Source organism: Onychostruthus taczanowskii, unplaced genomic scaffold, assembly GCF_017590055.1.
Source record: "Onychostruthus taczanowskii isolate IOZ18803 unplaced genomic scaffold, ASM1759005v1 scaffold12, whole genome shotgun sequence".
In the NCBI taxonomy this organism is placed as follows: Eukaryota; Metazoa; Chordata; class Aves; order Passeriformes; family Passeridae; genus Onychostruthus; species Onychostruthus taczanowskii.
Genome location: NW_024498351.1, coordinates 12,536,650 through 12,551,490, shown reverse-complemented (window position 1 = coordinate 12,551,490; position 14,841 = coordinate 12,536,650). Strand labels below are relative to the sequence as shown.

At 39.7% G+C, this 14,841-nt stretch overlaps 1 protein-coding gene across 1 annotated transcript; it reads right to left on the bottom strand.

Moving 5' to 3' along the window:
• Window positions 1-3,642: 3,642 nt before the first annotated feature.
• SPCS3 (signal peptidase complex subunit 3) lies at window positions 3,643-13,740 on the bottom strand. Its single transcript, XM_041427864.1, has 5 exons — window positions 13,468-13,740; window positions 10,931-11,004; window positions 8,287-8,363; window positions 6,714-6,829; window positions 3,643-6,284 (listed from the first exon to the last, which is right to left on the bottom strand). Exons 1-5 carry the CDS (start codon window positions 13,608-13,610, stop codon window positions 6,152-6,154), a joined length of 543 nt encoding a protein of 180 aa, XP_041283798.1. The 5' UTR covers window positions 13,611-13,740; the 3' UTR covers window positions 3,643-6,151.
• Window positions 13,741-14,841: the final 1,101 nt, after the last annotated feature.

Genomic DNA, 14,841 nt, shown 5'->3' with positions numbered 1-14,841 from the left:
CTGAAAGGATAACAGCTTGTTATGTAAAGTACAAATGGAAGTTCCCCATTCCTTGTCTTCTTTAATACTAAAATTAAGAATGTCAGAGTAGTGGGAAATTCTCATCCTGGGATCAGGAGAGCATTAGAAAAGACATCACTACGAAACCCATGACATTACTATTATGCCAAGCAACCAGAAAAAAAGAAACAAACAAACCCAGACATCTCTTATCTGAAGATACCGACTGGCTTTGATGAAAAATGATGGATTCCTTCACAGGTTATCTCACTTTGAGGAGTGGCCTACTGTCCATGCTGAGGATTTTCAGCACCTGCTTTACAAATTTCTGATTAATAACTTATTAAAGTGAGGAACAGGGAAAAAGATAGTCCTCTAGTCAAAGATTCTACCTATACCCTATTAAGGCAAAAAAGTTTTATTAACTTTGAAAAAAATCCTAATGAGATACTCCTTTTTAGGAGAGATACTTGGCAACGCAGAGAGGTGACAACTAGGCAAAGTTCATTGCTTATGTGGTCCAAAGCTTGTGAAATGAGACAGTCCTTACAGTGAGCTCAGATAACATATCTGATGAGACATATAACATTTGAGTTATTTCATTACAGAACTAACCATACAAGACATTTTACTTTTTAAAATTTAAAAATATAAAAAACCCTAAAAAACTGTTCTTAAAAAGAAGAATGTTAACGTTGGTTTTTGCCACATGTGCAGTTAGAATACAGGCACCACTGCCTTTCTCTCTTTCTTGCTATACTAATTCCTAAAGCAAAACATAAATGAACAAGTAATATTTAATGAGCAATGGGGACCAGAAAGGCAGGGAAGAAAAAGAAACCCTTACCTACTCTTTCTTTCAGAAGTAAGAGAGAAAGAAAGAAAACAGAAGACATTACATTTTAGAAATAAAATAAAGCAAAAAACCCCACAAACAAAACCCTAAACCCAGAAAGACTTCAGCAACCACAATCACATCATTGTTACTTCCAAATCATCGTTAAACTAGTTTTATCTCAATCTTCAGTTACTATGTTACACAAACAAGACCTCTGTCTGCCTCTCATAACTACATCTAATACCAACCATTCTTAAGTGTAAATATTTTTACACTTCAACTCAGAAATTAGTGTTTGGCTTATCTTCTTTACCCACCTCATAGCTCCTACTACCACACACTGAAACCCCATCTGTGTATCAAAAGCAACAAATCCCCTTCAGCACGAGCACACCGGACCATAGCAGTCTCTCGGAAAGCAAAAGCAAACCCTGACAAAGCAAGAAGAGCACTGAGCAAGGAGGCAGACTGAATGAATAGCACTGTACCTGTAGCTGTGCACATTGCAACACAGAAGCAAACCTCCACACTTAACATCCAAATCCTCACTCTGCTACAGGACTACCCAGTTAAGAGTCCTCAATTATCCCTTCTGGTTACCAACCACCTGTGCAGCCAGCTGGTGGAAACACTGGTGGGTTTATCACATGACACACAGGCAATTCTAGTTATCCCAGGGTGCTCTTTTGAAGACTTGCTTGCAAAAGCACTTCCAGTATGGCTTAAGAATGCCAGGATCTTTCTGGAACTAAATGTGTATTTTTTTAGTAAAGCACTTGGAAATCATTGCATTGCAAGTGTAAAGCATATGATGACTGTTGCTAACAAATTTAGTGGTATAATACAAACATGTCTTCCAATTACAGAAATGCTTGCTCACTGTTATGGTTCTCTAGTATTGGAAATATGTATGTTCTCTAACTCATTTCTGCCAGTTTTATCATTTTAAGAGAGTGCCAACAATTTCTTCAGAATTTACATGAGCACTAAGCAAAATGGAATACAGCTGGGAAGCAGAGGAAATTTCCAGGTGAATTTGTCCATGATTAACCCATAGTTGTTCTTTCTCTCCATTTTATTTTCTAAATAGTTTATTCATAGAGGGTTTAGAATTTCATTATTTGACCATAAATGATTGAAAAAAGCAGTCGTGTTGAAGCTTGGAGTAAACAGGGGGAGGGGCAGTGAGAGGGAGGGAAGGGTGAGAGGAGAAAAAGAGAGGGTGGAGAGAGATGGAGAGAAAAATCCTAGCCATGCAGATAATTAGAGGGATGGCTGAGAGGATTGGGCTGTTCAGTCTGGGGAAGAGAAGGCTCCAGGGACTTCTAATTGAGGTCTTACAGCACTTGAAGGGGCCCTAAAGAATGATGGGCATCAACATTTGAGCACGGCTTGTTGAGACAGGACAAGGGATAATGGTTTCAAACTGAAGAAAGGTGGATTTATATTGGATATAGGGAAGAAGTTTTTTACAGTGAGGGCAGTGAAGCACTGATACTGTTGCCCAGAGGTGTTAGATGTCCCATTCCAGGAACCATTCAAGGTCAGGCTGGATGGGACTTTGGGCAGCCTGATGTGGTTGGAGATGTCCCTGCTCAGTGTAGAGGGGTTGGACTAGATGGCCTTTAAATGTCCTTTCCAACCAAGCTATTCTGACCACATATTACTGAATACTCACTTGTTTCCATTTGTGCCTCATCTTCAGCCCGTTATCTTCAATAACATTGAGAAGATGGTCTGAGGGAAGTGTTGGAGGGCACCAGAAAAAGATCCAGAAATTACGTGGTTTGTTCAAGCTAAGTTTTGGATTTTTTTAAATAAAAAGATGCCTGATATAACTACTGCAATATGAGCATTTACCAGTGTAGAATGGGACTTTTCAGGCTAAACAATGTATGTCTGTTGACTTGTTTGTCTGAATGAACAGTTTAAAATGTTTTCATAAAAAACATTTAACTGTTTTAATGAAAAAAAATTCCAAAATATAGCATCCAAATAAACCAGAAAAACTTTTCTTGAAGTCTGACAGTTATTCTGTATGTATTTTCTGACACAAATTTGGAGCAAGATTGCTTCTCCAGTACCCAAATTTTCAGCCTACAAAGCTTTCTTTTTGCAGAACTGCTCTGCAAAACCTATCATCTTGAAGCAATTTTCAGAAGAACATAATTTTCAACAGTTGGTATCCAAAAATTATGCAGAAACTCTACTTAAATCTTCCTAGTAAGTAATATATTAGCTAGCTTTAACTTCGTTGTTCAGAGGAAACACTAAAAGAATTAACAGCTGATAGAAATAGTTTATTTTCTCAGTGTCTTTCTACTTTCAATAACTGTAGAGCCACCCGTAAATAAGACTGCTCAGGGCAGCAGCGTTCTAAACATAGATTTTTCAAAGCTATTTTGCCCCTCCTGCATAGAGCTGTCAATGTAGTGCTGCATGTTTTTGATGGGAAATGGAAACCCAGGCTACTTTAAAAATTTCCATCTTTCCATCCTTACACAAGAACTCAGACATCCCCAGAACCTCACTTAAAAATTACAATCTGAAATGTATCTTTAACGTTTTCAGTTCAGCCTCTCCCCATGAAGTAAACCACTTGCCAGGGAGTACCTTGTTTGTACATATTACTCCATAAAACAGCAATATTTAGTCAGGAACACAGCTAAGAGATCAGCTGCCAGCAATACTAGTACCTCATAAGATGTGTGAGATAAGAGGAGGTAAATTAGTTTCCACACACATTCTTTTTGTAAGTGATTTGAGAATTGTCACAACAAAATACAGTAGCCATTTGAATTTTTGAAAGGCTTTTTACTTTTTTTTTTAATAGAGATCAGTTGGGGAATTTGCCTCCTTAAACTCTGAACCAACACCCTATCCCACTTAGTGGCTCAGGAGCAAAAACCGAGCTATTACAGCATCAAGTGCTCATCTATGCTGGCCTTTCCCTCAGGATAAAAACAAACTTCTTCTCTCCAATAATTTGAACTCCATGATGGCTTCTTCTTCATCCCTCTAAAATGCTTACCTCAAACATAATTTCTCTTCACAGGGAAAGGCTAATAAAACATTAAACATCACATCTGAAAGCTACTGTTTGTCTTGAAATTCTGCTACTGTCTGCTGGGAGGAATATACCATTTTGTAGGACAGAAAGTAGCTTTCTCCCTAATGCTCTCTGACAGTGGATCCTTGTCTTTGTAGTTAAAACTTCTCTTTAATAGGCAGACATTATATTCATTGGAAGAGTACTGCCAAAGGAATGCAGGGAAGTGGTTGAATGCCAACCCACAAGAAATGCTTCACTAAACAATTCAAGAATATAATTTATGAAAAAATCAACCACTTATTCAGCAATTAGCAAAACAAATCCATAACTTTACCCAATTATCTCTAAAAATATTCTGTTTTCCTTCTTTATGACAGTTTTAAGTTCTCTGTAACAGTTTTTAGAGCCACATATACAATTGATATCAAAGCACAGGAAAAATAGTATGTGTTTCAATGTGCTGATTATACTACTCTGTGGAAAACAGCACAAGTTCACAGAACTGAAATTCATGCAAATATGATGGATACAAATGACAAATTCTCCTACAACATTCATGTCAAAAAAACCTTTTAGTTTTTGCACTTAAACAAAATTTTGTTTGTACAGACAAAGCAACTTTTGGGAATTATGTTCAAGACCTTTTTGATTAATACACCAACATGAAAAATTTATTAAGTAGTCAGGGATAATTTACAAATATTAAAGATCCCTTTTTAAAAGCAAGGTAGTTCCCTCAAAATCAATCATCTCTTAGGTGAACTCAAAACAAAATGGGATGCTCTGCTCCAGTCTTTTGCATGTATTATTTTGTAAGGTTTTTCACAATGTAATTCTCATCATTTTTCCTATTACTTTTTTTGATTTCCAATATTAAAACATGAGTTTTAGTTTCCTCTTTTTCCAAGTCCCCAGTACATCCAGAACATTTCCTGCCTGGCAATGAATTCCCTTTGTCATGCTTTTTTTGAAGATACACATGTAAATTAGGGACTGTGCCAGGAGGGAGATAGCCAGGAGAAGGAGCACATACCGCGGGCTATCTCCTGGATGGCCTGAATGCACCAGTCAATCACTACAAGCCATCCCTATTGCCTAGAGGCGATCCTGGTACCCTGCTCCTCCCCTCCTCCCAACCCCAACAGCACTCCCAGCTGAAGCTGAGGGAAGGAGCACACACAGGGGGATGTGCAGCCACAGAGAGGCCACGTTTTCTGCAGAGGTGCTGCCTGAAGCTGCTGCACACTGCTTGCTACCTTTCCTGCTTCATGCAACTCAGCAAGCCTTGCAGGTAGACTCACTGACACTCAAGCTGGTAAATCTGCCTCAATTACTCTATCTTGCCATGGGGAAATCCTCTGTTTTGGAAAGGTTTACCCAGACTATTTAGGGAACATCTACCCTCTTCCTTGCTATGAAAGGTCCTCTCTGATATCAGTTGTCTCAGGCCCTTCTGGAACAAGAACTTTTATTCTTCCTGATGAACAGATCCCAGCAAAAATCAGGAGATTCCATTTCAGAAAGCCTTTCTTTACCTAAAGCTTTTGCTTTTCTTACTGACTTAGCATTATGTCTTATGCTTAAAGAAATAAGCCTCATATTGAATAGATTTCTTTTTATTCTTCCAGTTTGCTGCATTGCAAGCAGCTATTAAAATGATTTGTAATACAGAACTGAATGTCGGCTACATCAGTGGCACTCAAGATTTGAGGCTGACTGACAGATAATGAACTACCAGTTTTCCAAGTAACTGCTGACAGTCCTAGAAAGGACCAAGTTTAGCCTACTGTAACATAATGCACATGGATTCACAAAAATGCCCTAAAATAGAATAGCCACTTCCTTCAGGCACTTCCAGAAACCAACTCCAGAAGGTATATTTGAGTTCTACACAAAATAAGTAACAATCACAGTACTTAAAAAGCCCAAACACAGGAAGACTATCTTCTGGTTTAAAAATATTTATTTAAAAGAAAAGGGAGATCTATACTTAAATGGCCAGGAAAAAAAATTCCTCAGTTTCCCCCCTCAAAACCGTTACTCTGCAATTTACCTTTCCCTTAAGTTTCAGCTTCAATGTTTTATTAAAAAAAAAACAAACAAAAAACCTGAATTTTCATTTCCTTTTCCTATGCTACTATCCTGAGAAAATTCAGCTCCATTCAGTGAAAAGTTGCATGGGATGCAAGAAGAAACTGCAATAAAATGTATCCACAATATACAAGTATAAAAATATTTTGCTTATGATTCAGTACTATAATTTAATAACTTTTTGTTGTTTCATAGGTATCTGGGAAAGGTACAGACACATGTCCTGATCCTGTTACAAGAGGTAGAATGCCAGCATTTGGTACAACATTCCAGGAGAGAGTCAAGGTGATATTCCTGTTTCCCCTGCAAAAGCAACAAAGACTATCAGCACAAATACTCAAGTTAAGTGATTTAATTAACAGTTACTAGTATTAAATACATTAGGATTGTTTACCTGGTCCAGAAACAACAAGCTGTTTAATTTTACACAGTTACTGTCTACTTTTTTTTACTTGACTCCTTTAGAGTTGAGTGCATCACAGAACCAATGTTACACAGCCTGAAGGCAGAAACCCAGCAGCCTGTTGCTCATAATAGCAGTGCATCTTCCAGTCTATGGAATACATAGGATATCTTGTACCCCAAGGCCATCTTCTAACAAGCAAAGATGCAATAGAGATGATAGAGTATCAGATAGAATATACCACATCAATGAACACTCGTATTAAATGCCAAGTATGTAAGGAAATCAAGATACCATGAATACCAGTAATAAAACAAATATTTACTTACTTGAGACCATTTCCATCATCAAAGAAAAAGTACTTTGACTTCATGTCTTTTAAGGACAGCCTTGGGTTATCTCCTCTCAACATGATCTTGTCCCAAAGGACCACCTGATTTAGGGCCTAAAATATCAATTGTAATTAAGTCAGTAAGGTACCTTACCAGAACACATTCAGGCACTGGACCTTCAATGCACTATTCATCTAAAACCCCTGAAGTACATGCTTGCAATCCATAACTAATTTAACAAAATAACGCATCACAGTGGGGCGATGCAATACTACTACACAGTGAAGTGTGGCATCGAATAAATGGAAATAGTAAGGAACACCTTAAAACACAAGAAAGACATTTAAAAAGAAGTCATATGCTTTAGAAGAATTACAAAGCATAAAGGGCTTTCCTTCTGAATTGCAAATGTAAGTCACTTTTAAAGCAGTATTAAGACTTTGAAGGACTTAAACTGAGTTATCATGACTCTGCTTATGTCCTTAACATTTTTCCAACTTTAATTGAAATCTCTATTTGAATTGCAAGCATAACCCCAAATAAAATTATTAACAGTTGAAGAAGTGAGATCCCAAGATTTTATGCTACTGGAATTTAAATTCTAAAGAGCAAATACTTTACACTCTGATGTGTAAAGTTCTTTCAAGTAGATGCTAAGCAGTCTTGTTTAGTAATTTATAGAACAGTTTAGAAAAATACTTCTCAGTATTTGTTAGAAGTCTCGAGTTACATTGAAGAAAAATCTAAAATATGGAACAATACAATAATATCACTGCACAATCTAGTACAAACACAATATCCACCGTCTTGTTTAATGTAACGAAGGTACTTAAAAAAAAAAAAAGTTGAAAAAGAAAGGACAGTTTTGTACTCTCAGCAAGTTAAGAAAACTGCCAAGCTTTCACCATATCCTTGCAATGTGACCACAGCAGCTTTAACTAGAATTCAGTGGTACCATGGCAGCATGGTGTTTCATGAAAGCAATTTTTTTAAAGGCTGCTCCACATAGCTTTTATCAGATCAGTAAAAAGGGTTTTCAGCTATACCAAAGGGAAGGATCAGTAGCAACCAATTTAAAGGAGCAAGGCAAATTATTTTGAGAAATATGACAAGGTAACGTAAATGAATTATGGGGCTACAGATGGGGCTACAGTAACTGGTAGGGTCAACTGTGATCTATGAACAAAACACACACATCAGGCCAACCCAGAAGCCACTCTCTCTTGTTTGTAACAGCAGTCAACTGCAGAAATTTAGAAAAAAAGTAAAATGGACAGAAAAGGTGAAAAAATTCATTTACAGTTACTATTGTAAGTATACTGCAACACAAGGCACGTGTTATTTTTCTCCCATTCTACTGGGCATATATAAAGTTAGGTTTTATGGAGGTGAACTTCCCAGCCTACAGTTTAACTGTCAAGAAAATAATCAGGAAGGCCAGTAAAACAGTAAAACCAGGCTAGCAGGAAATGCTGGTGGCCTTAACTCTTCTCAGCAGAACTACAGAATGTTTAAAAATAGCTGCAGTACTAAAATGGGTAATTGCTTCAAACCTCTTTTTAATACTTACATTGTTTTTCGTTGAATATTCTGCAGACAAATACAGAAACAATTGTTTAACATTCCAATCAAATATACTCTGCAGATGTATGCAAGTTAAGAAAAATACCATACCGTACTTACATAACCTTGTTTTATTTTTACTAGATCTGTAGTCTATAATCATTACAGTGAGCTCTTACCTTTCAATATACCTCATCTTACTCATAAATCAGAGCACTGCCAGCAGTTTGAACACACATTTTAGTCATAATAAAGTGACAGGTTTTCAGGTGGGTATTGCTTTTTACTACTTATGAAATCTAGCAGCTATTTCTCCTCCAATAATTTAAGAGTTCTATATTTGACACTACAAGCTAGTAACCAGAATTTTCTGCTAGACAACCTATTATAAAACCTTAAACCTAAAAGTCACAACAGAATTCTTCCACAAATATCCTCAAGGTCATTTTTTATAATATCAGAGAACCCTTGTATCCAAATACAATAACGTTAAACAACATATAAATACAAAACTGGTGAAGTATAGGGAATTCAAAGAGCCTTTAATGCCCATGTTACAGAAATTAGAATATGGGAAGTATTTCATATTGGAAGGGACCCCAAAATTAGCCAATTCAATTCTCTACTGACAACAAATAAAGCTCATTGGACTCGAACAAAACTCTGATCAGATTTTTGATCAGCAGTTCAAGACCTGATGACTGCCATTTGAGACAGTATAATAATGCTGGGATTCTAAGTAGTTGTCTGTTTATTTAACAACAACACAACAACGTGTGACTACTAAGGAAAACACTTTTTAATTCACAATAGAGATCAGATACTAAAATCTTTTATTTACTAGTCCTCTTTTGTATTCTATTTGCCATTATCTCAAAAAATAAATACATTCCCTAACCAGCCTCAAAATCTGTTTTTCCTTCTTCCATTCATCCCAAGACAGACATGTTTTTAAGCTACTAATTCAAAGGGCAAGAAAGGAAAGAATTAAATATTTAACTCCTGTCACTGCAGGAATAGGTAGAGATATTTTACTTGAAGATTTTTTTTTCATCTGGCTCAAAATATCAAACAAGATTTTGAAGATCTCTTTGACAGGATTTCTTATCACTTGCAAAAGTTAACAATTAATTAAATAAGCTGAAAGGAGATTGTGAATCTATATGCTCCCCTTTCCCTTGCCTAGTTCCTTTTTCTAACTGCTAGTTTATTTAACTTCTCCCAGGACTAACAACTTCTTTCTGGTAGATAAGATAGTCCATGTACCTGTACATCTTCACAAATGTTGAACAAAACCAAAAACCCCTACTAGACTTTTACAGCTTTAAATATTGCAAACGTTATTTATGCCAGGCAAGAGAGATTCAGTCAGAATCATTAAAAAAAAACCAAAAAACAAAAGGCTGTTACTAGTAGAAGTCATTCAAACATGGAATCTTTATGCCCACATATTGCAGACTAATCCTTGTATAAGAACACTTCTTGTAGAGGTCCTGTCCTGCCTTGCTCTGCTTCTCCCGATACACAATGTGTACAGGTCTGTGCATGTACTTTAGAATTTCAGTCTCTCATTTAGTATCTATAAGCATTTCAGAGGTAAAACTCAGACTTAGGAGCTTACCTCTCCTGATTCCACTCAATAAAAAAATCATCTTATTCCTGTGCAAACAGACCTGCAGAAGTCTGATTAGCCTGTTTATCCAGTATAAAGAGTTGTATTTTGTGTGGTCTGCTCACACAATGCAGTGTTCTTCAAAAGGGTGAAACCAAAACACAGAGGTAATCAGTGTCTTGCCTGACAGTGACAAAAACCAGCAGACAGGGAAAAATCCCAGGATTCTCACACCAGCTGCAAAATACAGTTTAGTGTAATCACCTGAACATGCCACCTATTATTTGGTACTGACTTCTGCAGAAAAACTCTTTCAAGAGCCTAAATCCAGACTGGCAGGGAAGCAAAGAAATACAAAATAAAAACTGCAGTTGAGAAAGAGGCCAAGAAACAATGTGATACATTTTTTAGTAAATCATATGCTTCCCAGTGAATTTCATACTATTCTATAACTACATATATGTATATAACTATTCATACTATATATAACTATACTAAAAGATTAGAGAGTTTAACATCTAAGCAAGTAAAGGATTACAATGCCTTTTTTGCTTTTAGAAGAAGACAGGTACTTCTATGCAACTGTTATACAGTCAGGACTTAGAAAGCCTCACAACAGAGTGAGTTTGAAAGGTGCAGTTCCTAAATTAGGTACGACATTCAAAACAATATGTTAGAGAAACCCTACCACTAATTTACTCCACAAACCAACGATACAAACTTCACTCAAAAGTAACAATATCAAGATGTTAAACTGCACTCCCCATTATTAGATACAGTGCACTTAACAACAGAGCTTGATTTTAAAAACAGGCATTAAACAACTTGCCATCTACCAGAGACCAAACAGCTGTTTTAAGTTCTATTTTACTGCCACAGCTATGCAAAATACTATTTTTAGCTGCTTTAAATTTTTATTTTTAGATAAATTTCTAGTTTTCCCCAAGTCCTGAATATCTGAAGATTATAAAGTAACAAAAATAGCATCAAAGTGTTCTTATACCAAAATGTTTGCAAACCATTTTTTCATTAAGGATATCTGCAGTAATATCAAATGTGACGAATCCCAGATCACTTCTTTCTCTAGGCCCAGTGAAATCTTCTACATTTTTTCTAAGAGAAAACAAAACACAACACAAGATTATCCTTTCTCATTATTTATATTTTACACACTACATAAATTATGGGTTTTATTAGATATTTCCCTCATCCATTTTCTGTATTTTGCTTTACATACTTTCGGCTAAAATGCAATCAACATTACAAACTAACACCTACCTTCCAGAAATTATGGTGTCCCAGTTTTAAATGTCAGGCCTTGTCACCACAGTGTCTAAGACATTTAAGTAGCCTATTGGCTTTTTCCTGTTAACAAAAATCTGCATCTAAGCTGGACTACATTTCGTTTTAGTAAAATATGTTTTAGCATCACCATATATGTAAAACTGATTGAGACACCATCAGCACAGCAGTCTGCTGGTAACCATGTTCAGTATTATTTCTCAACTGTTCTTTAAAAAACAAAGTATTATGCTCCTACCATTCCAATACAACAGTTTACATGAATAGTTTACACAAGTTTCAAGATTTATTCCTGTGATGTATTTAAATAATAGCATGAAAAAATAGTTATTTTCCTCTAGATTCTGGAAAACTGTATCATTTTGGAAGGCTTTATCATAAACTCACATTTGGAAAAGTACATCACGTTGCCACACTAAACTACAATGGAAAGAGCAACTGGAAAATAACAGACACACAGCAGATATTTCCATATCTATTCATAAAGCTTATCAGTTTACCAAACTTACAATGAGGAATACCATAACCAATTAGCTTGGCAATCAACTACGAACCTCAACTCCTCACTGTACAGTTTTTTTTTATGCATTACGAACTTCATAGTTACATTTATTCCAGTTTGGAAATTAGTAAATTAAAATATTATTTCATTAAAACCAGGTTTAGTAATCTCAAATGAAAAAAAAAAAGTTTACAAGTGAAGAAAACACTTCTGGAGATAGTAGTTAAGAAAAACACCACCAAATCTTCACAACTTAAGCCTTGGTATGAATTTCCATCTCTTTGCAAAAAGCAGTATATTTTTAAGTAGTAAGCCTTGTCAAGCACTTGACTTCACCTCTTAACCCCTGTCAGTCAGATGGAATAGCAGGCCTTGAGCTTGGGGTCTCCAGAACTTCTCAGACATTGAAGAGAAGCAGATTAGGTATAGCATCTCCCAGTACACCAGATGTGTGCATCACAGAAGGGACTGGCAGTACACATTTCACCCAAATCACGCGTTAGTATACTGCCCTATATATGCTGAGCTCACCATAACACTTGAACACATGCTTTTATGTCAAGTTTGTGCTTTTGCAATCCTCAGTGCAGCATGAATAAAGGTTTTTGTTTTTTTTTTTCCTGTGGTATTAAACCAGTCTGAAAGGTGATGGCAGTCCCTTTATTTGCATTCATGTCTCCTTTCAAGTCCTGTTATTAGGCTTCCACTGGTGACACTTACCTTGGGGTGGTTCCAAAACTGCACAGAATCATCACCAAATCACAGAATAGCCTGGGTTGGAAGAGACCTTAAAGATCATCAAGTTCCAACCGCCCTGACATGGACACCTTTCACTAAACCAAGTTCTGCAGAGATACATCCAACCTGGCACTAAACATTTCCAAAAGTGTGCTGCTTTAGCTCCCTAATCTGAGCCAAAACCAACCTAACAAAAAAGCATGAGCTGAGTTAAAGCAGCTCAGTTAAATGTCCTATGAGCCGGATTCCACAGCGGCGCTCAGGTAAAGAACCACGTGGCAAAAACGGGAGCAAAGACCTCCACTCATAGGTGGCTGTAACAGCTGCTCAAATGCTTGCGAAGCTACTGCCCTCCATATCACACATACTTTACTTAATGGAAGTTCTGTGAGGAAGTCTCCTTTCAGAGAAAAAACGCCACCGCGAACCAACACCAACATTGGGGGAAAAAAGGTCCCCCGGCACAAGTTTGCATCAGCCCATTTTATCTGTGTAGGCAACACGTTTTGATGCGATATTCTGTCCCACACCTGGTGCATTTCGCACAGAAGCCATCCCAATCACTTTGCTGCTATAGGACAAAAAGTATGCTAGGTTATCGACAGAGAAACCTAAGAGAACTAATCAAAAGGAAAAGGCACTACGATCGGATAAACGTTCATAGGATAAATTCCACGTTCCTGTAGGATCTCTGTCTCTCCTCAGCTGCGGGCAGCAGCTGGCTCGACTCCGCCGTGAGCGGCCGCTCCGTTCCCGGGGCCGAGGCGGCCGGGCCGCTCCCGAGCGCCGCCCCGGCTCCCGCCCGGCCGCGCCGTCGTGGGGCTCCCCCATTGGCCCGCCCGGAGCGCAGGAGGCCGAGCCCCGAGCGCCGCGCGAGGAGCCCGGGGCCGCCCGCCCTGCCGGCCGCCGGCCTCCCCTCACCCGCCCCGGCCCTTCCTCTCAGCTCCCGAACCCTTCACCTCCCCAGCGGGCAGCGACTGCCACCCGGCCCGGCCCTGCCCCGCCACTCCCTTCCCTCTCCCCGCCGCACTCACAGCGTGACCCGGGAGACGGCGATGCGGACGGGCACACTGCGCTCCTTGAAGGCGGTGGTGATGAAGCAGCCGAAGGTGAGCGCCGCCATCACGCTCAGCGAGAAGGCGAAGAGCGAGTTGGCCCGGGACAGCACCGTGTTCATCTCCCCGCTGGGCCCGGCCGGGGCTGCGGCCGCTGCTCGGGCGGGGCGGGCGCGCGGACGCGGCAGGAAGCGGGCGGCGGCGGGCAGGGGGGGCGCGCGCGACCGCCGGGGGGGTGGCCTCGCTCCGGCTGGGCGGGCTCTCAGCGGCCCCGCCCCCTCAACCGCCCCGTTCCGCCAGGAGGTGGGCGGGGCCGGTGCCGGCGTCCAGCCCGGGTGCAACATGGCGGCAGGGCAGGGGCTGGCTCGGCAGTGTGGGTTCAGTGTCTGCCGCCGCCCCCTGTGCTCCCAGGGCACTGCCTCCCACAGGGGACTTGGGGTCTGTCGCTCTGCTGGATTCTTGCAATCCGTGTAGTAAAGCGCAAATAAGTTTTAGGCGGAGGCTTGTATTTTCGCTTGATGTCTGTATCTTGCTTTCACTGGAACTGTGATTTGTCATTCCCTCCCTTGCTTCCTATAGGATGTTCCTACTCATTTCCACCTTGGTACACACGTGCTCAGTATGTCAATGTTCTTGACTAGAAATTTCCTTTAGTAGCTGGGCTTGTTCTTGGAGTCTTTTTCTTTGGCGTGGTGATTTCACACCTTTGGCAGGGTGAGGCTGCCTTTCACCTTACCGCACCGATTTGGTTGAAATTTCAGTTTAGATTGGTACCAGCAAAGATCAGTTTATGTAGTGAGGCGATTCCTAGCTCCTCCCGGGGCCCCTGTTCGGTGCCCATTCCTGCTTCCCGGCCCTGCAACATTATCCGTGTGAGGGGAATGAGAGCTTTTGCAATGCTTTGGGGCCGATCTTTTTGGTGTTCCCAACCGCTGTATTCCTGTGTATTAACTATACCAGAACCCATCAGCGGGGATTTCTCGGGGCTGCCAACAGGCGTCAGCAGCGATTCAGGTTTGTTTAATTTCCTCTTCCCAGCCCTGCGGTTCCAAGTGCTGCAAACACTGGGAGCAGGAGCTGCGGTGCAGAAAGGGTGAGGTCCTCGTGGTGACTGAAGGGACAGGCAGAAGAAGGTGGGCACTGCCAGGCCATTCTGAAATACCTGTGTTCTGTAACGATGCTGCTGTTTCTTTTCCTCCCTGTAGCCAAGAGCCAGGTCTGTGAATCAGGGAAGTAAAATCTTTGCAGATAAAGGTGGGAAGTAGAAAAGGAAAAAGATCATACTGAGTCGTTTTGTTTTCCCCCAGACTGAGTACCTGCAGCATATGTCTGTTTAGCCTGTAGGGTGTGAAG

What these genes read in the sequence shown, in the direction of transcription:
- SPCS3 (XM_041427864.1), bottom strand. Translation starts at nt 13,610, where the DNA reads ATGAACACGGTGCTGTCCCGGGCCAACTCGCTCTTCGCCTTCTCGCTG. An exon ending in GCCGTCTCCCGGGTCACGCT is followed by an intron (nt 11,005 to 13,467) that starts GTGAGTGCGGCG and finishes GTTTTCTCTTAG; the next exon opens with AAAAAATGTAGAAGATTTCA. An exon ending in GATGATGGAAATGGTCTCAA is followed by an intron (nt 6,285 to 6,713) that starts GTAAGTAAATAT and finishes TTGCTTTTGCAG; the next exon opens with GGGAAACAGGAATATCACCT.